General features: G+C 52.0%; 1 protein-coding gene across 2 annotated transcripts in view; it reads left to right on the top strand.

Annotated features, from left to right (window-relative positions):
- The window catches only part of CASZ1 (castor zinc finger 1), a 208,121-nt gene that overhangs the window by 82,890 nt on the left and 100,955 nt on the right, over positions 1-24,276 (top strand). Inside the window, exon 3 of one of the 2 annotated variants that reach the window (XM_056330672.1) lies at positions 14,139-14,224. In XM_056330672.1, coding sequence (XP_056186647.1) covers positions 14,221-14,224 — 4 coding nt within the window. In that variant the 5' untranslated portion in view covers positions 14,139-14,220. The remainder of the gene's footprint in view (positions 1-14,138; positions 14,225-24,276) is intronic. The other variant, XM_056330670.1, reaches the window with a different exon arrangement.

Consider the following 24,276-nt stretch of genomic DNA (forward strand, 5'->3'; position numbering starts at 1 on the left):
CTCTCTTAGGAAACCTTGCCACCTACCAGAGTAAGACTGGTGCTGTAAGCTTGGCCGGAAAGGAGAAAGAAGGCTTGAGCTGCTCTAAGTTACAGCCTGATGTTCTGGACAGTTACTCATGATTTACGCTAATGTCCCTGAGCACAGAACAAGGTCCTGAGTTGATGCAGCATGGAGTATCTGGAGGCACTGGCTGTGGAGCTGCTGCTTTAGAAGGTCTGTTTCCCTTGTTGGGGTTGTGTGGTGCTTCTCCTCCACAAAGCTGGCTGCAGAGGGGCAGCACCTCGAGCTCTAGGCAGGGCTGTGGCTCTCAGCTCTCGTTCTGGGGCTTCTCATAAGGATATAAAGCACATTTGGTCTTGGTCTCGGCCTGGGGCATCTTTTGGCTTGCTTGAAGGCCTGTCTAGTGCATTGCTGTCCCTCTAGCTACTGTATGGGAAGGCAGCCTGTTCACTTGCGCACCGAGTCAGAGAGAACCACGGTTCTTGGGACATTCGACTTTCAGTCCTACAGGCAATTCATCCTCCTTTGGAAGGCAGTGTAAATGTGGTGGAATTGTGCATGTGAGGGGCTGAGTAGACAAGTCTAGAAGAGGCTTAACAGCAATGAGTTTTAAATAACCACTCTTCGCTGGAAGATTTCAAAGATCCCAGGTCACTTTTGGGAAGAGAGGCTTTCCTGAGTGCTCCTTGTCTTCTCTCTCTGCGCTGCGGTAGCAGAGCGGCTGCATCACAGCTGGCTGCGCTCCGAAGTGCGTTGGAGTCCCCTGGGGGCTGCTGTTAATAGTTGTGCTTTCAGCACAGAGCGGGTGGATTGGACAAGAGGACAGAGGCAGGGGACACAGCACTCTCTTCTCAACACCCTTCTTGTGAACTGCCTGCTCAAGCTGTTGTTGTGGCTTGACTCAAATCCTGTTAAGTCAGTGGCAGAACTTTCACCAACATCAGCCCATGGGCCAGTAAAGAGCAAATCTTGTCAGTCAGGTCAGTTCCAGGGCCAGGGATGGGTTTAGGGAAGAAATACCTGAGAGACAGTTTGCTTTAATAAAATAGGGAGGGAAGTGAGAGTAGATTGCTTTGGGCATGGGTAATGGGGCATGGAGACCTCGCTGACTCAGCCAGCACGGCAAACTCTGTCCTGGTCACTCAAGCTGTGGCTGCTTGTCCTCTTGTCTGAAATAAGCCCATCATCTCAGCCTGCTACCCAGCAAGCTCGTGTGCCCTGCCAGAAAGCATCTTTCCATGTGGCACTAACTGGCCCTTGCTGGCTGTGCCAGCCAGGAGCTGGGGCTGGAGGGGCTGTGGAACCTGGACCCCTTTGCCTTCCCTCGCAGCTCAGTGACGAAGTGAGGACAGTTTGCCCCATGGTTGCCCAGCGCTGCTCTGTGCATGCAGCCTGCACACAAACCTTGTATTTTCTGCAGCTGGTGATCCTGGACTAAATTTGTTCCTTTCTAAAGGGAAAATTTGCATAGAATGGGCTAAAAGGCCTCGGACTCCCCCAGTGTGGGCCTGGGGTGCTGGGACAGCACAGCTCCTCCCTGAAGCTGGCTAATAGAAATCGGTCCTGATTAGGATTAGTCCAGCCAGCACTGTGCTGGCAGCCTGATAATCTAATAAAAATTCCCAGGATTGGTTTACTCTGGGGAGGATTTGCGCTGGACGCAGGAGGAGCAGGATTAGCCCAGATGTGTTAGGGAAGGGAGGGCAGCTGAGGGAGGATGCAGAGAGGGTGGGGGGAGCAAGACAGACAGCAAGAGTAAGTGGAAGTGACAGGGTCAGACCGGGCCTTTGTCCTACAGCCTGATTAGAGAGTCTGCCCCCAGTTTCTTACACTTTGGGATGTTGTCGGACAAACTGGAGCTTCAGTCTGTCAGAGTGCAGTAGAGATTGGAGTTGACGTCCCGGGAACATATTCCTTGCTGTGCAGAAATCCAGCCCTGCTGGGAAAATGTAAAATGCCCATCCCAGCCCCCTCTAAGCAGGAGGAGGTGTGAGCTCAGCTTCTTCCTTCAGCTATGTTGGGTGATCGGGGATAAGCAGCAGAGAAGCTTGTCCAAAAGCAGATATCTGCCATGGTCCATATCCAGTTCCATACTGGTCTCCCCAGCTTTATCTCGTCATGGAGAGGAAGTCCTGGAAGCCAGATTGTGGCTCTCCAGCTTAAATCACCAGGCTTTGTTTGACGTGGTGGCAAAGGCACCCACCATGTGTGAGCGAGAACTCAGCAGGAGATCCTTGTTCCTCCAGGGAGTCACAAGGTGGGCAGAAAAGCGCCTTTGTAGGCAGGAATGAGGCCTGAGGCTGCAGGCAGTGACTCTTCATACTGGAGGTGCCAAGGACTTCCTTGGCTTTGGTCATTGAGGAGGAGCCTTAGTAGGGAAGGCAGAGCAGGAAGGTCTTTTGCAGGCAGTATTAGCCAGACCCCAGCTGTGCAGGCACTGAGGTACATGCTTCACAGTGTTGCTGGTTTTTAGCAGCCCTGAGAGCGCTCAGTGTCCCACCTTGAGTTGCCTGGGGAGGTGCTGGTGTGTCTGGTGCGGTGCACAGGCATGGGGAGCTCCTGTCAGCCCTCATCTGGCTGTGCGGTTGGTTAGCAGAGGGAACCCAAACTGCCTTTTTGCTGCAGGGCTTCTCAGCCTGTAGCCCCTGGAATGACTGTGAAAACTAGAAGTAACCCTGAAATGTGCATAACCATTCCCATAATTTTAAAGCAAGAATATGCAGGGGAAGAAGAACAAAGACTCAGAGTTTTCACCTAGGTGTTGCACAAGATGATCTGTGGATTATTTCACCCATGTTCTAGTGCATCATCTAAAGGTGTCTTGACAGTGTGCTCCAGCTTCCTCAGCTGTGTTATTTAATGCTCCCTAGACAAGGCAGGAGAGAAAAGAGCCCCACAACCTTCTGAGGTCATCCTTTAACCCCCACTGTTAGTCCCTTCTCCTCCCCTTCAGCTCATCTGGACTGCCTCATCTGTTACTTGCCTGGGAAGGTCATCACAAAATCCAAGACTTTAAATGTATCTTATCCCTCTGGGGACACTGCAGTTGGGTCAGGATGCCTGCAGAGAGAGACCCTTCAGAGCACTGAGTGAGGAATCCTGCCTGGAGCAGAAGGACCAGAACAGCCATTCCAGATGTTCCTGGACACAAGGCAGTAGCTGTATAGGATGCAACCCCCCTGCTGGTGTCTGAACTCCACAGAGAAATGCCCTCAAAGCTCCAGAGTCTGCAAATTGTGTCAGGGGTTTTTCTCCCCCTTTAACAGCTGCAGCTACTGTGGATGGGTTGGAGCATTTCCCAGCTGAGTGCATCTCTCTAGGGACCAGCATCCTAACAGCTCTGGGGTCTGGCAATTGTTTGGGAAGTACCCCCTAATCATCAACCCCCACCCCCAAAAAGAAAGAAAGAAAAAGGCTCTAAGATGAAACCAAGATAACTAAATAACGAGAGCACTGTCCTCTCCAGGCTCGGGTAGCTGCATATATGATTGTCAACTTGATGAAATCCCCCCGGATGTAATGAGCTGATTTTCTGCTGTTAATATTGCATCTGCTGATGAAGGATTCGTTAGGATAATGGAACGAAGCTAAAATATAAATGACTCGCTGTCAAGAAGCAGCTTTTGCTTGTGTTCTCCTGACAGTTCATCGGCCACGGCGAGGGAGTTTTGTGTGCTCCACACACATTTCTGAGGTGTGTGCGATTATTTGGTCCTGCATGTACAGGAACACATGTGTCAGAGTATGTTCCCCATGAGCCAGTTGCCCTGGTGGCCTGGAAGCCCACAGCATGCACCCATCCTGACTTGCTGGCACACTGCTGGGCAGCTGAGGCACTGGTGTTTTGCTCTGTGCCAGTGACTGGTGCTTTTTGCCTGCCAGTGGGGACCCAACTGTGCTGCTGTCAGCAGCGGCCAGAGAGTTACTCCCTTGCTGGGCTGAAGCTGCCAGGAGAGGTGAGGGAAGATGTGCTGCTGGAAAAGTATCTACTCCTTTATCCAGGTCTTTTTCATATCTGGCATGTTCCTTTTTTCATTTTGTTTTGTTGCCAAAGTTGCTGGATATTCGTTCTGAACAAGAAAAATCAGTTTAAGCATGTTGGAAAGTTAAACTGATCTTTGCTCACAAAGCTTTTTGAAATGCAGAGTATTATTTTCATTGGAAAATGCAAAAAAGATTTTGATAAAAGTGGTATTATTGCTGAGTAGCAATCTGACATCTGTGCAGAAAATCTCAAGGTTCCACTGTATGTTTTGAGAGATGGGATTGTTTTTCCTGGCAGAAAGTAAAATGGAACCAGCTCCGTCACTGAAGGGATTTCCACTTTAATGGAATTTCGCACACTCACCCCAACACTAGTTTGCTCATCCCATTTCAGGGTTGTGTGCACACATCTGAGCGTGCATTAAATCTTTGTTATCAGATGTGCAGGGAGGAAAACCTAAGAATATGCTTACAAGTATCTTTGGTATCTTAGACTTTCTGTACATTTCATGACGGCATTAACCAAAACATAACATTGCCAACCCCTCCTTTTACCCTCTGCTTAAGGACATTTGGTGTTTTCCCTTAAAGCCCGTGTTCCTGGACGCAGGAGACCAAATAAGAATTTTGGCTTTCATTATTTGTTTGGGTTTTTTAGTTTTTAATCACAGTTCTCTCTCTTCTGATTACCAAGGATTAAAAAAAAAAAAAAAAAAAAGAATGAAAATGTGGACTGTAATGGCTCAGAAATGAAATTTAAAAAGGCCTTGTTTTCTATTATTATTTTTCAAATTGCATTTTTCAGCCAATAATGTTGGGGATTGGAGCAGTGATTTTTTATTGGCTTTTTTTTTTAATAGCTGGAGCTGACACTCTCAGATGTGCTGTTTTTCCAGAGGTGTGAGGTAGTGGTGTCCCAGCCCCTCTAACCTGCACAGCTTTGGTGGATGCTCAGACTCCTCTCCAGTCCAGCAAAGCCTTGCCTGGCCCAGCTCTACTTTTGGAGAGTTCTTCTCACTGTTCAGACTCTTCTAGCGAGGAACATCGGTGGTTTAATTGAATCATTCTTTACAAAAGACCATGAATATAAATGATGGGGGAGGGGGAAGACACATGAATATGATGCTAGAAATTTTGCATTGAAATATATTTGATGGAAAACAGCTTTCTGATGAAGTGAAATTTAGAGCATGTGCCTGTGTGTGTGTATGAACACGTATGTATCACTTTCTCAGCATTTCTCATGAAAACATTTCTTTGCTCTTCCTCATGATAAACACTACATTTTTAGAAGAAAATTTTCATTTAAAAAATTACTTCCCTCAAGATATGTGGCAGGAAGAACAGTCCTTTTTCCGACCAGTGTTGCGTGCATATTTGAGCTACTTGTGCAAACTTGAGGAGGTGGGTGAGGTGGTGGTTCCTTACACTGGGGCGAAGTGCAAGGGACCGTGAAGTGCAGTGCTGGCTGCATGCATCTTCCCTGGCCCTTTCCACCCGAACCCCTAAAGATGGCTCTGTGGCAGGGCTCTGGCATGCCCGAAAAGGCAGACCAGGGACACTTTCCAGGGGTTCAGAGTTACTCTGAGTGGGAAAAGTTACAGCCAGTGCAGAAAAGGTGGAAAGCTTTTTGTTTCCACGCTTTCTATTGCACAAGCCTGAAAGTCCTGGACTCACAGAGGAAGAAGTTGGTGAACAATTTGCAATTTCTTTGCTGCCTCTTGGCAATAGTAACATAGCCAGTCCCAGGCAATTGAAAGACATAATCTGGGCTCCAGAAATGTGAGATCAGCTTAGAGGTTTTGAGATGGAGTAGGTAAATAGTGAAGGGTATGACATTCTTGGACCTGCTTTCTGAATCCTTCAGCCGTTCTGTGCTTTTTTCTGCAGTATTAGCCTTGGCAAGGGAGAGGAGGTGGGCAGGGAGATCCGACCAGTATCCTTCCCCCTTGGCATCTCTGAGGCTTTTTATACCAGTTGCTTAAAGGCAAAGAGCCAGATCCCAGGCCAGCATAATCCAGCACAGCTCTGTCGGTGTCAGCAGGGCCTCCCTGCTTCACACCCACTCGGGCTTTCCTCCCACTGTCAGGGAAATTCTTTTGAGGAATTTGGTTGCAAATTCAAGCACTGCTTGGCTGGGACAGAGTGCCTATGTTAAGGAGGGAGCCCCTTGGCTCTGGGGGCTTGTTGGCGTTGGGCAGGCTCGACCTACAGCAACCAGCCTGCAGGGAAACCACAGACCCTCTCTCCCCAAATCCTCCACTTTGTTTTTTCCTCCATTACCACTCTTGTCTAGGTACCCCCAGGGCCTAGCAAGCCCCGTCACCTCTTCCCACATACCAGGTCTCTTGGGCCACCACTTGGAGTGTATATGTATGTTTCTGTGTGTCACACTTTTTTTTTTTTTCTGGGGTCCCCTGCTTCATCATTATCTTAATCACTGTTGTGTTAAGTTTCATGCTTCCTTTGACCTTTATTTTCGGCCTGGTTATGCTGTTTATCTGCCTCTGACACTTGTCCCCTGGTGCTATTGCCAGGGAAACCCAGCACAGAGGCCTTTCCCTTTTCCCCCACCCCCTTGTCCCTTTCTGTTTAATTTTTTTCTTTCCTCTTTTTTCTTTTTTTGTCTTTTAACATGGTTTTCCTAAAAAGTTTTTTAATCAATCAAATTTGAGGCAGAAAATAGGCTTGGTCACGCCTGGTCCTTGGGTCGTGTGACACTCACTCAGGGTCCTGACAGCTCCTCAAAGGGGGCACCCGGGACGAGGAGGGGGGGCCGGCAGCGCGTTTCCCCAGGAAAGGGCCCGTTTCCATGGCACTGCCCCCACCTCTCCGCCATCCGCCAGCCCGACATGGGCCTGAGGCTCTTCAAAAGGGGCGTTGGGAAGCGTGCGTGTGTGTGGGTCTGGGGAACAAAACGGTGGTGCGGGGGCGGCGGCGGCGGGGGCATGCTGGCTGCGCTGACAGCTGCTGGGGTTCTCTGCCGCTGGAGCTCGTGGGGAGCCAGCGGGAGCGACAGCGATTGAGCCAGGGCCCCAGCCAAATCCGCATAATCAGGGGCTTTTCATAAATGCCCCATTTTTCATCCCCATCTAAAGCATTTGCTCCAAGAGAGCCAGGAGCCCTGACATGGAGAGACAGCGCTCCTGAGTCCTGATGCACGTCCCCGGCTGTGCCCTCCTCACTTGCTCTGCTCCCCCTGCACCCTCCTCCTCCTCTGCGCTCATCTCCGTAGGCTGGCAAGCGCCCGCTCCTCTGCTGAACTGCAGCTGATGCCCCTCTGGGTTTGGTAGGGGCCTGCCAGGGCTGGGACGGTGGATGGAGCGTGGAGCCAGCCACATGGCTATGTACGTGGTGTCAGGTCCCACCACAGCAGGACCTGGGTGCTATGTGCCTTGCCATCCTTGGCACTGTGGCTTTGCCCTCAGGTCCCCCCTGCTTCTGTCACCTCTGCCTCTCCCCACCCTTCCCTGGGACACCACTTACCCTTCTGCTACCTTCATCCGAGGCACTGTGCTGAGGATTTTAAAGCCCTTTTCTTCACCCCCCTCCCCTTCTCAAGCTCTCTTCTTTCACTCTGCTCCCTCCTGTCCTTTTTTTCCCCATGCCCTTTCCAGTGCTCCATTTGTGCAGGGTCTTTTTCTCTCTCTCTTTTTTATAATTAATGATTAGTTTTAATTGGTTTGCTTAGGCAGCCTGACAGCAAATTAGCAGGAGCCAGCCCAGGGCTGTGAATGCCAAGTTTGGGGACTGCTGTGCTTTACAGATGTCAGGGCGGGAGGTGAACTCCTTGGGAGCCTCCCTCGGCCCCCCGTCTCCTGCTGTGCTTGGCAGTGCTGTGGCTGTGCTGCAAGGTGGGGGGCCAGGGCCTTTCCTGGTCCTGGGTGCCATCAGTGCTGGGAAGCTGGGACTGGCAGTGGACTGGGATGAGCAGAGCTGCTGCTGTCTCCCATCCCTCTGTCCCGTGCCTGACTCCAGCACTCCAGAGGTGACCAACAAGCGCTGAGATGCAGGATTCCCTCCAGGATGGCCACTGTCCTTTTCTACTGCCCAGCACCAGTTTTCCTCCTTCTTTCTGCGTCGCCTTATTGAGCTGGACTGGGCTCTGCTCAACAGGTCTGAGCAGAGGGGGAAAGGGTGAGAGGCAGGGCAGGGTTTCCCTGGGGAGTGCTGTGCCGAGGGGGAGACCTTGGCAGCAATGAAGCAGGCGGCTCTACCCAGTGCTAAAAGGCAGGTAATGGGGAAGGGGTGGGAAGGGAAGGGGGGCTTTGCTCTTTTCTTCCTTCGCAGTGATTTCCCTTTGCTTTGCTTTTCTTTTCTTTGCCTTTTTTATAGCTCCCATTTTTCTTTTTTATGAGAGAGAAACTGCAGGGTTCTCCCAGGGCTGGGAAGAGCGCTCGGTCCCAGGCTGCTCCCAGCCAGATGGAGGGGAAGAGAGGGGGGGGCAATGGGCCTGTAATCCTGGCAGGAGAGTTTTCCTGGTTAAAGAGGATTGGGGATGGAGTCTAGGACATTTCAGCATGTTGTTTTAGGAAGAAGGGGCAGACCATGACCTATTCGGGATGCCTTTTGCCTTCATTTTCACCACAACTTTGCTGAGAGCACTGGCGACTGTGTAGCCCTAACAGTCAGTGGATGTCGCTGGTTTGTATTGCGCTACTGGCATTGCCTCGTAATGGCAGGCGAGAAAGGGGAAACAGGAGATAACACAAGCTTTCCCTCTCCTTCAGCCCATGCATCTTTCCCTGAGCAGCCCAAGAGCGGTAGGAGATGATAACTGCGTGTGACTGTGGTGAGACTGTGCAGGACTCTGTCCCAGCAAACGTGGGGTGTCCTTCAGCTGCCCCTCGCTCTGCCTGGTTGGTCGTGCTGGTTCCTCACCTTGGCTCACTAGTTTCTCCCCCTGCACAGGCCAGCCTTGGCCCAGTCTGGGGACATTTCTGTGCCACCATCCCATCCCCTCACTCCTGACAGAGGGTGTGAGTGGCATTCCTCTCAGCATCAGCGCCTGGACAGGGTCCATGGCCCAGAGCCCAGGCTGGGCTCACATTGGAAAGAGATGAGGTTTGTATCTGCCTTTTGTTCTGAAACATCTACTCAGCAGATGACAAGGCCCAACTGTATCTATAGAGCAGCCAGGATGTTCCAGCCCTTCTTCAGAACCAAGAAGGCTTGCCAGGCTGGTGACAGTAGTGGGTATTTCTTGTCCTCAGCAATTCTGGACCTTCTCAGTTGTCCTTGCTTCAGGTGTTAATGGGTGCTTTTGCCCTTTCTGGACACCAATCCAACCCTCCAGTTGAGTGCTAATAGCTTCTTATGGAATCCAGGGCACGTGTAGAACTGAAATCAGAGGGATCTGATGTCTTCCTAGAATTTCTGTCATGGAGGAACAGCCTTTTTGTCAGTCACAGAGGTCCCTGCTGCATTCCAGATTCATGAAAGATGGAAGCCAGTGCAAACATGTCTGCTGGCAGATCTGTGTGTTGTTCAGCTGTGAGCGTACTGGCAAACACCATGCTGTGATACCTCGCTGCAGCCTGGCCCCTTCCCCAAAGACTCATACATTTAGAACTCACTCAGGTGAAAATACTGATAATGCACGTAGAGACTGATGCTGTGTAGGTGTCCCCTGAGGCTCAGAGGCTTTGGTCGCAGTACTTTCTCGACTGCCCCTGCCCTGTTCAGGACATACTGCTGTGCGCGCACACAGAGCTCAAGTGTCACTCCCTGGGCTTGCTGTGACCTCAAGAGAGAGTCCTCACATGGCTTTCCCAGTGTCGTCTGTTGGTCAGTCCCATGTTGGCTGGTGCCAAGGAGTAAGTCACGCTCAGACTTCATTTGCCGGGTGAGGCTTGGGCCAGGCCAGGCGTGTGACCGTGTGCCCAGACCCTGTGCCACAGCTCCTACAAGGGAGGCACTTGCGGCACTCGGCAGGGAGCTCAGGAACCGGCAGCGCTGTGGTGCTGGATTCCCACCCATACAGCTGAGCTCAGGGTGAGGGGCACTTGCTTTGCTGCTTACCAGGTTTATTGCTGATACTAGACTGATCAGGTGTTGGTAGTGCCACTGGAGCGTCGGGCGCTGTACAAAGTTAAAGGAAGGCACAGCTCCTTCCCCCTGAGAGTAGCCACTGCTCTCCCTGTTGTCAGACCTGCCTCCTCGCTAATCATTGTAGCAATGTGGGTGCCAGTATTTGATCTCGCCCTTTGCAGTTTAGGGGACTCTATTATTGTAGTTCCTTACAACTGAAGAGCAGCTGAGGATCACCAGTTGTTTCACCATAGAGCTATGGGAGGGAAACTGAGGCATGGAGCTGAAGGTGCCTAAAGATGCCCTCAGAGTTCCCAGAGTGACTCGCTGAAGGGTTATCCTGCCTGGGGTCCTTGTTTGCACACCCCACAGGCTGACAACACAACCCATTGGTGCAAATGAAAGCGAGGGGAGCAGAAAGCAGTGATGCCTCCTGCCCTGCCATGCATTTGGCTTGGCTTGCCGCCCTTCCTCTCCTCTTCTTCCCCTGGCAGTCCTCGCTGCCAGCACGTGCCCTCAGTCCTGCCTCGGCCGACAGCCCGAGCCGGCTCCTTTAAGGCAGGCACGCCAGGGAATTGTGTGTGGTGCCAGCCTTCACTGCGAGTGCCTCTCCCGCTTCCCCCTCGGAAAGTTTCCTGCCCAATTGTTATGTGCGATCCGATCTGAAAGTTGCTCTCTAAGCTTCTTGTCACATTTTGACTTAATGAAGTGCAACTGGAGTGGGAATTGGGGTTCATCACGCCAGTCTCACTGCGCTCCCTTGTTGTCAGAAAACAGGGGCGGTTGGGGACCGTAATGCAACGCTGCAAGTCGTTATCATTCCGGTCAGTCTGTTTAACACAAAATTAAACAAAGAACTAATTAGTGCCTCATGAATTAATAAATGCGCAGTTGCCGGGTAGGAAGGGGAGGAAGGAAAAAAGGTTGTTGAAGGAAAGATACTGAAAAAGTCGAATTAGGATGTTGTATCAAGGGGAAAAAAAAAGTCTGAGTCCACTTTGGTGAAGAGTTTGGATCCATTGGTTTCCTTGGAATAAGCTTCCCTCCTCATCCTGCATCCTGCTTGTCAGCTCTGGAGCAGTGATGTACAGTCAGGCACAGCGAAGAGGCAGCCCTTCAGTACTTAAAAGGGTCTTATAAGAAAGATGGGGACAAACTTTTCAGTAGGGCCTGTTGTGGTAGGATAACGGGTAATGGTTTTAAACTAAAAGAGGGTAGATTTAGACAAGATATAAAGAAGATATTTTTTTCAATGAAGGTGGTAGGACACTGGCAGAGGTTGCCCAGAGAGACGGTAGATGCCCCATCCCTGGAAATGTTCAAGGTCAGGTTGGATGGGGCTCTGAGCAACTTGATGAAGTTGAAGATGTCCCTGCTCACTGCAGGGGATTGGACTTGGTGACCTTTAAATGTTCCTTCAGACACAAACTGTTCTGTGATTCTGTGATTTCTTCACAACGTTCCCTAGAAGCTGGAGCTGGGATCCACAGGCCAGTAGCCAGATACAAATAATTGTCTGAAGAGCTTTATGCTCAGATGTTGGAGCCGAGAGGTGGAGCTGGGGGGACGCACTTCCTTGGAAAGGAGGGAAGCTTTGAAGATGGTAATGGCGAGCAAGTCTCTTCTTTTTGTCTGACCGCTTTGGAGCTTTTTACTTGATGGTGATGGGTATTGTGTCATGGCTGGGGCCTGTCCCCAAAAGGTTCTTCTGCCTCTGACTCAGGGGAAAGAACCAGCACTTGGTCTCCCAAAGCAGAGGAGCGGGCTGGAGCACGTAACAGGGGAAGTCCCCCAGAGGAGGGCAAGGAGGCAGGGGCAAGGTGGGAAGAGGAGGAGGGCTGGCAGTGTGGTAAGCGGGAAGAGGGACAGGGTGAGGTGGCAACCATGGCTTCAGAGGTGGCAACACGTTGCTCATTTTTCTGGAGAATCCAAGATTGTCACAGTAACAGCATGTAATCTCAGATTAACTGTGTCCCAGCAATGCTCCCCCTGCTCCTCACCCTGTCGGTGCTGGCCAGCCTGGCTTCCTGCATGGAGGAGTGCAGTGCCGGGGAGGACGGCCGGTGCTCTCACAGCGGAGCTGGGCGCACGGGCTGTGCTGGGCGCCCACCCGGCTGGCCAGCCCCGCAGGTGCCGTGCCATGCCACACTGCAAGCGAGCGGGCTCTGCTCTGGCGCATTGTCAGGCAGGGAAGCAGGCAGAGCTGGGGGAGGGAAGAGTCCATCCTTAAGAGGACATGTCAAGTACAATTAGCGTTATCTGTCTAAATATGTACTGGGAACACAGAATACAAGAGGAGGCCTGGCTGGCTTTAATGGAGACATATGCAAGGTCATATTGCCTCATACAATCCCCCAATCTGATTTGGGGATTACACATTCTAAGTAAATTGGCGTTATTCCTCTTGCATCATTGATAAGCTGCAGCTGAAAGAAGGGGAGTAAAAAAAACAATTAAAAACTCAGACCCAAGAATTGACTGTGCACAGGGGCGAGGGAGTGAAGCCAGGAAGGCAGAGAGAGTTACAGGCAGAGAGCTCAGGAAAGGGGGAGAGAACAAAAGGGAAGGAGAGAAAAAAAGAGCGTGACAGAATGGCAGAGAAAGCGATGGAAAGAGCAAGGAAGAAAGGGAGAACAAAGGGAAGAAAAAGGTGGGAGAGAGGATGAGAGTGCCAGAAGGACAGAGGGTGCCAGGGTGGGAGAAGGGACCTCAAGTGGGGGAGCTGTTACTCCAGTCATGCCCTCAGCCTTGTTAGCACCAGAATTTGAGTGTGAAAGGAAGGAGCCAGGCTGGTTATGCGTCTTCCTCACCCGAGGGGCTCCCTGTGCCCCGTGTCCATCCATCCATCTGGGATATCTCACCAGCTCCTTCCCACTCTGGGTCCCAGCCAACACCAGGCATCTATCTTTGGCGCAGCATGCAGGCAGTGGTGGAGTGTGAGTGATGGGAGGAGGCCATCCACACACACGGTGCACCAGGGCCCCACAACACAGGGGCAAACCACAGTGGCAGCACAGAGTCCCCAGAGCCAAGTCCCTCTCACTTTTGCTCTCTGAGGGGCTAAAGCTGAACCCCTACAAGTGGCTGAGTCGGAGTCGCAGCACACACTGCTGCAGCCTGGAGAGGGAGGCATGCTGTGAGCCAGCGCTTGATACAGATGGTTGGGGCTCCTGGATTCAAGCAGGGCTCACTGTGTGTGACCTCGGGCCAGTTTTTCATTTTGCTGCCGTATCTCAGGCAGTTGTGATGGCTGTTTCGGCAGGGTGGCAAAACCGAGACTGCAGGAATGGGCCAAGCACTCTTGCCATTGTGCACGAAATCACCCTGTGCTTCCAGCCACCTTCCAGCTCCAGGAGAGGGAAGTCCCTGGCTGGCTGGCTGGCTGGCTGTGGAGCAGTCCTCCCCCTCCTGTGAGCTCTCCTCCCACCCTGCCTCTGCAGGATCACCCCCTCCAGAAGTCTCACAGCACGGCTTTTATGCTCTGTCACATTTTTGGAACATATGGTTTTAAATAATTCAATTCACTTTTCGTGTGTTTTGCTGTGACTTTTTTTCCTGGTCCCTTTTCTCTTTCCTCCTTGTTCTGCATTCTCCAGGAAGGAAGACACATAGTTGACTGGATAAAGGGGTTCAGTGCCTTGGGACCCAGTGTGGCACCACATCACCTTGTGCCCCGTTGCTGTGCAAGGGAGGTCTCAGCGTTAGCCCACTGGTGAACCTCTGGGAGAGAGGGCCAGCAGAGGAAATGGGAAGATTGGAAAGGGAAAAATTTAGCGTGGAGAAGAAGGCATCTTGGATGTGTGGGCAAAGTATGGTACAGACCAGCATGAGGGCTATCTGTGGTACCTGGGAGGCAGGGTTCAGGCCAGTAACAGCTGCTCTCTCTATGCTAAATTATTCCCAGCCCGTGTTAGGAGTCTTGTGCACAGTGAAGCGCTGTGTCTTGTGGTGTGCATGGCACGGCGTGGTGCAGCCAGGAGCAGGAAGGCACTTTGTTCCCGTGTGAAGTCTGAATGTCCCATGCAGCTGGGTTCTCACCCAGCTTTTGTGAGTGTCTGTGCCTTGGCTCGTGGTCAGGTGTGCCCTGTGTATTAACTGGATCCTTTCTCTTTTCCTTCCAGTATGAAGTGAATTTAGAGCTAAAAACGAGGCAAGAAACCTGGTCTTGAAATCTCCGAAAGGTAGGAGAGACTTCAGACTGCAATGGGTATGTCACTACACCCTCCTGGGTTCTCTTTTCCTCTGCGTGTCTCTCACACTTTATGGCCTGCTCACTGTGGCTGTGTCTGCACTAGAACTTCGGGGTTTGGACTGTTATAGAGGTGAAAACAGAAGAAGGTCTAATGCAGACATGGCCTATGTGTGTCCTAATCCTGTCTTTGTCTTTGTACACTAGTTGTTCTGGGCAACTGGTTTTGTCACTGTGGGTTTTCTTGTATACCTTCTCTACTGCCTCTGTCTTTACAGATAAAAAATAGTGTAAGGGCTTTAACAAGGAGAGTACTGCTTTGTCTTCATCCATGTGGGCTAGTGGGAGATCAATAAGGTCCTTTCACTGAATAGGATGCAGTCTCCATCTACTGTGAAGTTTTGCTGAGCTCAGTTCATGTAATTTAAGATGGTGATGTACATGCTTTCCTCCTCTGGCACATTTTTAGCTATTCAGGCTGCTGCTAGCACCATGCAGGTAGGGTGGAAGCAGCTCTGTGTCTCCAGCAGAATCCTGACTTATCTGGATTTTCCTTTTACCTAGACCCTCATGGTCTATGTTACTGCAAAAAACCCGCCATCTTCACAGCCTCCTAGATCTGGACGGTCACTTAGTCCATGCCCGATAAGAGTTAGAGGCCTAGAGCCCAAGGAAATGAAAAATTACTGCCTCTCTTAAAAGCCTTGTCTCCATGTGCTGGGTAAGAAGGTCCCTATGTCACCTCAGGTGATGGTTATGGAGAAGTCCGTGCCACACCAAGGCAGTTCCTGCTGCCCTTGCCTCTTCCTCGTGGCCCCAGGGGGACCACAGGGCTCCCTTATGTATCACCCAAAGAGCTCCCACTCTCTTCCGTCTCTGCACTGTACCCTCTGCAGTGCTGCCAAGTCTCACTTCTCCCTTTGCTCCTTGCCCTCCCCAGGCACCAAGGCAAATCTGAGACCAGGCCAGGGCAGGAGTGGCAGTGGTGGTGGGGAGGGGAGGGGGTGCTCTGCTCAGTGAGACATCCCCTCAGAGGTGCTGGGAGCACTCACTGCGGTGTGCCTGTGCTCAGAGCATCCCTGCAGTAGTGGGGACCCCTGAGCCCAGCGTCAGGGAGCTCATGGGCTTGAGTCCGAGTGGTATCAGAGGGGCCCAGGCTGGCTGGGGTGGGAGGGGGCCCCAAGCCGGGCTGGGCAGTGTCAGAGGTGACCGGTGGAAGGCCAGTGTTATGTAAATACCGCTGCTGTAACATGGCAGGCCTGAATGGCCCTATGCGTCCATCCATCATTGCTGGGGAACAGAAGCCTCCCTGGGAGCACAGGGGGCCAGCAGCGCAGGGCATGCAGACACAGGCAGCATGTGCCCTACTCATAAACTGTTTGTTTTCTTTTTGTCTCTCTCATTTCGGGGCACCCCACCGAGAGCAACTCTCTGTTTTGTCCTTGCAACCTCTCCTCCAACCTTCCCCCCACCACTTCAGCCCTTCCTTTTCCTCCCTCCTTCCACTGGCCCTTAAAAAAATGGGGGGAAAAAAAAGAAAAAAAAAAGAAAGTCCCCAGTTCACATTGCGGCTTCTTTCTCTGACTTCAAAGGCTCCCCATCATTGTTTGGGATCGGCAGGCAGTGGCCCTGAAAACGTGATCACAGCCGGGCACAGTGTAGGTCACCACCGAGTGCCATGCTCCAAGCGCTGAAAGGAACAGGCGGATTCTTCCCTTTTCATGCTTCACAACCCTGGTTACAGCGCTCTGCCTTGCCCGCGTGCTCCTCACTGCGTGGCTATTCTTGCTCTTTTCTCCTCCTTTTCCTCCCACCCTCCCTCTCTTTTTCTCTCAGGTCCCTCATTTCTGTGTCCATTTGCACTCGTTCTGCCCTTCTCGGTGCCCAGCATCACACACTTTGCACCCTTTCTTCTTTCCATTACTTTTCTTCCTCACTTTCCACTGCCTGGTATGGCACTGCTGCCCCTCCCCTCCCCCCCCCCCCCCCCTTCCCCTTTGGTGCTGTTATATGAATCACTGTTTTCTTTCTCCCTTTTCCCTCTCCCTTTTCCTTTTCCTCATGCTCCCTGTTTCTGTTCAGTAGCAGCCTTCCTCTGACATTTGCCCGCGTTTCTGTCTTCCCTGTGATATCTCACTCACTGTGTCCAAAATTGCGGAGGTTCTGTAATCTCTTGGATTAGCCCCAGGCAGCCTGCAGTCCTGTTCTCCCCACAAGGTGCAAGCTGACTGCTTTCATGTGTAATGGGCTTAATCCCCCAAAATTCAGCGCAGCCTTTTGTGGGGAGGCAGCACACGATGCCTGCCAACAGCGTCAGCTTCCGAACTTGCTCTTTGGCTTTGCTGGTTAACCTGAAAGGAGCTAGCAAGTACAGGTGGTGTTGCAGACAAATTTGTGAAGCCAGGCACTGACTTCACAGACATCACAGGGAAATGGGATACATTTGAATCTTGTAGGTCTCATGTGGAACAGAATGCTGATGGTAGTGCTGGAGGGCAGTCAGGCAGGGATAAGGAAGAGTGAAGCAGGCCCAGCGGTTTGAATGGGCATCCCAGAATACTTTTGCACTGGATTTCAACTGGGGAACATCACCTCATTGTACTGAAACTTGGGCACATGTTGGGCTGCACGGTGAGCCACAGTCAGATGGCAGCTCCTTGCTTGCAGAATATCCCCCCTTGGTGCACCAAGAGTTTTGTTTTGTCTGCAGCAGAACAGCACAGGACTCTGCACCCCTCCAGCACCCACCGGGGTGCAGCTGCCCTGGCCTCCGCCCCCAAAAGCAGGGATCATGGTGCTTGTGCCTCTGGTGATTTGTGAGGTTGTTTTAATGCCGAGGAGCCCACCAGGACTTGTCTCTTGCTAAATAGGCATATTAAGGGACATTGCGGCAGGGGTTATAGAGTAATAATTTGTCCTAATGAGCTGGTGTCACGTTCTCCTAGGCCGAGCTGTGTGTGAGCAGGAGCTGTGGTAGGAAGGGGCTGCACTCGCTGACCTGTCAGCCCAGGTTAATGAAGTACTGCGCTGCTTGGGGGGTCAGAGAGCAGGAGCTGAGCCAGCCTGCAGTGCCTCGGGGGACGGAGGGAAGGACAGGGCTCTCCCCTGAGCTGGATGCCCCAGGGAAAGGCCTGTGCCCTGCAGGACAGAGCAGCAGGATGCCCGTTATAGAATGACACTGGGATCACTGGGATCTCCATGCTGTGCTGGTGGGCTGAGTGCCGCTGCATCCTCATCAGACTGTCTGCAGGCAGAGGCGAACCTGCGGCAGCTGGGGTTTGGCAGGGGTTTGTCCTCTGGCCTTGCAGGACAGCCCAGCTTGGCACACGTGGAGAGAAGCTGAAAGAGAGAGGAGATCTCACCTTTTACACGTGCTCCCAAGACTGGCAGGGCTGAGCTTCCACACAGCCACACTAAAATAAAAATTCCTTATGACACCAGGGGAGAGGTACAGGCCAGTGGCCAGTGGTCATGACTGGTGTCTAGCTAGGAGGTTTACAAAGAGCTGCCACATGTTCATCTTCAACTTTCCTTGTGCACAGAGTGTATGAACAGCCAGAGGAAGCTCTCTGTCCTTCCTGTTCCCTATTTCTCCTCCCCTTGTGCTTCCCCATGGCTTGCTGAGATCCTTGGCCTTGCATGGCAACTCTAAACACAGGCAGTTGCTTCCATCCCTTCTTGGTAGCTGGGCAGCAAAGGCACAGGGAGAGTTCTGCCATTCCCCCAGGTGAGCGGTGCTAGGGAGCAGGCGGGCAGCAGGACATCCTGGGCAGCTGTGGTAGGGCAGGAGGAGCTGAGAAGGGGGAGTCCTGGTCTGCCTGCTGCCTTGGGGATCCATGGCCTGCCTTGCCCCTGTGGATCACACTGCCCCGTCAATGCTGGGGCAGGACGGTGCCCTTGGCCACACCAGTGCCCTGTGGTCTACAACACAAGCCCTGTATACCATCTTCCTCCTCCTCCCACTCCTTTCTTTGCTCCTTCCCACCTCCCCCCGCCCCCGTCCCCTGCTTCCCTTTGCTTTTCTCTGTCTCCATCTCTCTCTCGCTTTCATCTACTCAGAAGGCTTTACTCTACTTCCTTGTCACCCTAATTGATTGCATTAACCTTTCAGCGTATTGGATTTCCCCAGCACCGTGCAGAGAGCTCTGTGCAATATGCTTATAATCTGGGCTGTAATGGACAGGGAGCAGTCAACGAGCCCCTGCTCCGACAGGTTCTGCTGATAACTTCTTCTTGGGGAGGGGGCGAAGGGGTGCGCCCAGCAAGGCCTGGCTGGCACGGCCGTCCTGCAGCCTGCACAGCCCCTGGCCTCGCTGCTCCGCAGCCAGCAGGGCGGTAGTGTTAGCTTGGGAGGAGGGAGTTCTTTGAAAAGGATTCAGCTTGGGAAGCAGAGGGGAGATGCCGTATTTGACCTTACTCCTGTAATTTTTCTTTGTGTTTGAGTCCCCCTCTCCCCCATCTGCTCCGTCTGCGGTTTTGTTCCATCTCTCCAATACTACATTAATGTACACTCTACATTTAGACACTTGTTGCTAGTAGCAGGATGAGACAATATCATGGAATCTGCATGTTTTCACATCATGCTTGCCTTTGCCTTTAATTTCAGTGTATGACGTGAGGGAGGTGGACACTTTTCCTGGGGCTTCAAAGATAAAAGCATAGGAATATTGTGCTCATGAGGAGGACAGCACCAGGGTGCAGAGAGATCAGGAGACAGAAGGCCTGCATTGTATCTCAGGCTTGGCCTTGGATAAATCCTTTCACTCCCTGGTACCTTATTTCCCGCCCAGGATGGCAGAGCTGTGATTTTGGCACTCTGTAGCATGCCTTGTAGCCTGCAGGAGGGCTGCGGGGAGACCCAGGGTTGTTATCTGTGCTCGCTGGGCAAGGATGGGAAAGTGGCTGCAGACAGGCAGTGAAGCTACACGGCCAAGTGTCACCGCTCACGCTGGCTGCAAAGCAGGAAATAAACCTACAAGATCAGTGGCAAGAGCATGCAAGTCTGTTGAAGGCCTGGCACAAACCGCTGGCGGTCAGGGACAGAGCCAAGGGGTGTTTTGGTGTTCGTTTTATTTTAAAGGACTGCAGTGGTGGATCTGCCATGATCTGCTGGCAGTGGTGCACACTTTGAAGTATCCCAGTTTAGGCTACATTTCAGCAAAACGCTTTGAGCACCAGGTTGAGTTTTGCTGAAGTCAAAGTCATTTAAGCACATATTTAGAAGTTTCATTCAACGTGGACTGTAGAATGAGACCTAGACCCATGGGAGGCCCTTTTATAGTTCTCCGTTTTAAGCAGCATTTAGCACAAGATGAGTCTTCATTTATGGTTATGGCTCATAGTGTAAAAAATAGCAATAGTGGAAGGGTTTCTGATCACTTCATAGGTCTTTAGCGCAAGAGTCACATAATCTTGTTAAAAGCAGAGTTACTTCTGCCTCTTTAGAAAGTGGTCCACTCTGCCCTGGGGATGTTTGGAGCTGGCATTTAGAAACTTTGCAAGTTCCTGGGCACACCGGGAAGAGGGGACAGGGCTGTATCATGAAAAGTGAAGGTAAATCCCCAGTCTCTCATTGTTTTTCCAGGAAGAAAGGATAAATGACAGGAGTCAGAGGAAAAAACTTTATTCCAGGTGATCTTTCCAAAAAGCGGGAGGCTCCTTACAAGCCAGGAGGTAGTTGAAGGGAGGGACTTTAGGTAAAATAGAGAAGAAATAGGAGCAGGAAGCAAAGGATGAGAAATTTAAAACAAGCAGGAGAGAAAGAGAGTGAGCAAGAGCAGCACCTCCTAAATGGAAGAGTAAACAGGCACTCGGAGGCATTAACTTAATTGATTGTTCTGCAACAGGCTGAACGCTGTGTTATTCTGTCGCTGTGGCAACAACCCAAAAAAATTGTCAGCCTGTTTGGATGAAGTGAAGCGAAACATTCTCTAATTTGCGGTGATCCGGGTGTTTGTTTTCCTTCCGAAGAGGCGGGGCTCTATTGATCTATTGTTTGCACAGAGCTTTTTTTTAATGGCGATATGGGGAAAGCAGGAGGCTGGGGCGTGTTCCTGGGGCAGGTGAGGCAACGGGGGTGTCTCTGCCATGTTTCCCCAGATCTGCCTTCTCAGGGCAGCCACGCAAATCCAGCAGAAACTCCAGCAGTAGGAACCATCCCGAGGAAGCCTGAGGACAGGGGAAAGTGGCTGTGACAAGCTTGTGCCAGAGCTACTGCTTTGGTCCCTCCTGTTCTCGTCCCTTTGGGCACTTGCAGTTCCTTCTGTACTGCGGTCTCTGGTGTTAGGATAGCTCCAGCTGCCTCAGGGGCAAGAGCAGCCCTGTCCCCCCCCAGTTCCCTTCCCACATCCATGCTATTCCATTTAATATGTGCAGACCTGCACCTGTGCACACCCTGTGCAGTGGAGGAGTCATGTCTGAGTTTTATCCTAGATGTGGTAAGATACCGAAGTGCCCACTTTGAGCTCTTTATTATAGCAGCAGAGGATTGAAATCCCTGGGCCAAAGGATGGGGGGATTTTGTCCCCTGGGATAGGGGGCCAAGCTGTTCCAGGGGACTGTGGGGGACAAGAGGTGGGGACACCCACAGTGGGTTGGGTAGGAAGGGTGAATTGCTGCAGGCACAGCTTGGGCCAGACCCCGGGGGGGTGGCGTGGATGGGAAGAGGCATCACAAGTTGTGCAGTGGCTTGTGCACCTCATCAGCTGTGTCTGGCTGTGCACAGCCCTGGGGGCCAGGAAGGAGCTCCTGGGGATGCCACTCGCTGTCAGCACATGCTTGGTTTCAGCGTGAAATGTCGCTGCAGCACTTGCTTCAGCTGGGAACTGTTCAGTCAGAATGGGAAAGCCCAGGAGACCAAGGAGCAAGCCCACGTGGCCAGGGGTGAGCAGCAAGGCCTTGGGCAAAAGACATGATGCCAAGAGACGGGTGCTGTGGCAGTGGAAGGGAGAGCTGGAAAAAAGGTGCCTTATAGGTCTGCAGCAGGGGAAACAGGCAAAGATGCCTCCAAACCAGCGGGAGGGTGGGTGGCAGAGGTGAGACTGGGCCAGCAAAGGACAGCAGAGAGGGTTTCCTCATGATGGGGGGGTCAGTAAGAGGGATGGGCTGCTGGCCGCCTTTGTGCATGGCCCTGCATGGAGGTTTCACCCTCTCATTTGGGGTTTTCTGCACTCCCACGGCCTTTGGGCACCCTGGTAGGAAGCCCCATGTTTCCCATCCAGGCAGATTGTCCTCATCATTCTTCAGCAGTGTTCCAGCCCACGCACAGCTAGTCCGGCTGCTGCGCGGAGGCTGCCTGGTTGATCCCTGAGATTTCAGGGAGAGGGAGAGCTGTAGAATATGTTAGTGTCAAGTGCTCAGTGTTGCTCTGTGGGGTGTGCAGGGGCAAAATACCACAGTACATCCCTGCGCTCTTCCTGCCTCCCTCCCCTGCTCCTTCCTGTCTTGTCTTGGGGGTCCTTCCTCCTCTGTTTGTACTGGGTTTGCTTTATCACCCTTTTCCCCCCTCTCTCTCTCCCTCTCTGTCCCCCTTTCCTCGGTTTCACCCTCTCTATTCGGTTTTTAACTCTTCTGCTCTGTTGCTCTTTCTCACAGTGTAGATGTGGGTGGGGATAAGAGACTGTCACTGGCGGGTGAGCAATGTCCCTAGGCACTGTATCCTGCTCGGGGATCTGTCCCCTGTGCTCCAGGTGGGTGTGCATGGGTGGGGGCACCGTGGGCAGGTGAGAGTGTTCCATGTCTCCTGGGAGAAAGCTGAGCTGCCAGTGAAAGTTTCGTGGTTATCGGAGTCAGGAGAAGCTAAATAACCCTGTAACTGGTATGAAGGTGAATTCACGGTCTAGTGAGCACTGAAAATATGAGAGGGCTCTGAGACAGGCAAAGTGTGGAGAGGGGAATACAACTCGCCGATGGCTCAGGGCAGTGCTGTGTCTCTGGAGCGGTGCGGGGACATGTGCTGTTGCCATCCTGAGTGTCAGCGGCAGCACACCGCCTTCTGGGGGGCTGGCTGGGATGAGGAGGGTGCCCCATACTGCAAGTTTGGAGACAAGTGAGGCATGCAGACATAGACATGGCAAGAATGCCCGCGGAGAAATTCTGTGTACCTCTGGCTGTGGACAGCCATGCCAACATCTGACTGCGCAGCCCCTGTGCACACGGGTGGCTGCATGCTCACACAGTGCCATGAGGCTGCGCACATACATGTGCACAGACATGTAGGCAGCTGTACCCAAGCAGGATTTCGCAGGTTCACATCTCTGCGTGGCCTTACGTGTGTAGAGGCATCCACAGCTATGCAAACATAGGGGTGCAGGCACACACAAGCTACAAATACAGTCTTCTACTTCTGCATCGGCTCGCAGTCAAGTCAAATTCCTCTCTGGTGTAAGTACAGTCTAGTCAGGCAGCACAGACAGATTTATCCCAGCGTATCTTGAATGTCTGTGTGGTTACCTGCTGTGAGCAGAAGAGTTGCAGGAAATCTATTCTCCTTCCAGCTGGGAGAGGCTGATGCCTTGGAGTACCAGTAGATGTGCAGAGAGGAAACCCCCTTCAGCTTTTCACCTGGAGCTGGTAATCTTCTTGTGCCGAATCCCTGGAACAGGGGAATTGCATTTGAAGCTCAGCCAGTGGTGATTTAGTGTTAGACGTTTGCAGAAGAGGCTTTGATTAATTCATAGTAAAATCAAGTAGCACTTGGGTGCCAGCACCACATTCCAGGGTGAGCCGGCGACCGAGGTGCACACAGGGCGGGCTGCCAGGTGCCTGAGCAATCCCCACGGAGGTGGCAGCGCCATCCAACCCACAGCCTCTCCCTGCTTGGGCTTCTTAATTATTAATTTATTTTTCTCCCTTCCTTGGCAAAAAAATAGTATTTGGTAACGACCTCAAATTGCAAAATGCTGATGATTTGGAGAATGTGTCACAGAAGCTCCAGGGTGATAAAGGGGAGATGAATCCCAGCCAACAATCCGGCTCAGCCAGTTTGCCTATTTATTAAAGAAAAAGCCCAGATCATTAACTTTTTTGTTGTTGTTCTGTTTGCGGGCAACTCCCTGCTGGCAACTTTCGGGCGCCCAGTAAATTAAACCGAGTATCGGCCTGGTTCGGGGCAGCCTGAGCACCTAGTTAAAGCTGTGAAATGCGTTAGAAACTGGCTTCGTTTATGTTAGCGCATGAATAAACCCTTTAGGGTACCACGCAAAAGTGCTCTCTGGCATAAAAGCAGTGTCAGAAAATCCTCACTCGCTGCCTTGTGGAGGGTCAGGTATTGTAACTGAAGAGCTGAGCTTCACTTCTCCTCCCACTGCTTGTTCACAGAGTTAATTGCCCCTCGACACGTCGCTGTGCCGTGTTGGTCCCTGGAGAAGCAGGGCTGGAAGAGAGCATCTGTAGGCACAGGTTTCGTTGGTTCCCCATTTGCCTGCTTGGTTTGGTTGTTGAATAAAGAACAGTTTAGAGATGGGCTTGCCTGCCTGGTGCTTCTGAACTCAGAGAGTTCCCCGTGCTATCAGGGAAGGGTGATTACGTCCCCCTCCTCTGGAACATCCCACGTGTTTGCTGAAGTAGTGCTTCAAGCTAAATCAGTTTGCTGAGGGCTCCAGCTTCCCTTAATTCAGTGTCAGGACCGGGCTTGCATGGCTATTATTCAAGAAGCTTTATCAGAAGCACAAAGCTAGCATCTGCCCTCCTGCTTCCCTCTGGGCATCACCAGCTCTCCTGCCCTGGGTTTGGCGCACAGAGACTCGAGGGACTGCCTCACCGAGCCCATTTGCAGGCAAAACTCGTTTCAACTCCTCGAGAGTCTCGGCTGTTACACTGGCTACAGGAGTGCAGTGGCTTGTCACTAGTCACTGGTGGAGCAGCGCAGAGGTGCCAAGAACCAGCCAGAACTGAGGAGCTCATGTGAGAAAAAGGGAGCAGAGATGCTGCTGAGATTACTAGCCTCTTCCCTTTCCTCTTTCAACCCAACTGAGTTGTAATTAGGGCTGGATTTTAGGTTTTAATCTCAGCTGATGTCTGAGCTCTTTCCCTCAGAGGTAGCCACCTTCTTCCCTAGGCCTGGTTCATGT

This window comes from Falco biarmicus, chromosome 3 (assembly GCF_023638135.1).
Source record: "Falco biarmicus isolate bFalBia1 chromosome 3, bFalBia1.pri, whole genome shotgun sequence".
NCBI lineage: Eukaryota > Metazoa > Chordata > Aves > Falconiformes > Falconidae > Falco > Falco biarmicus.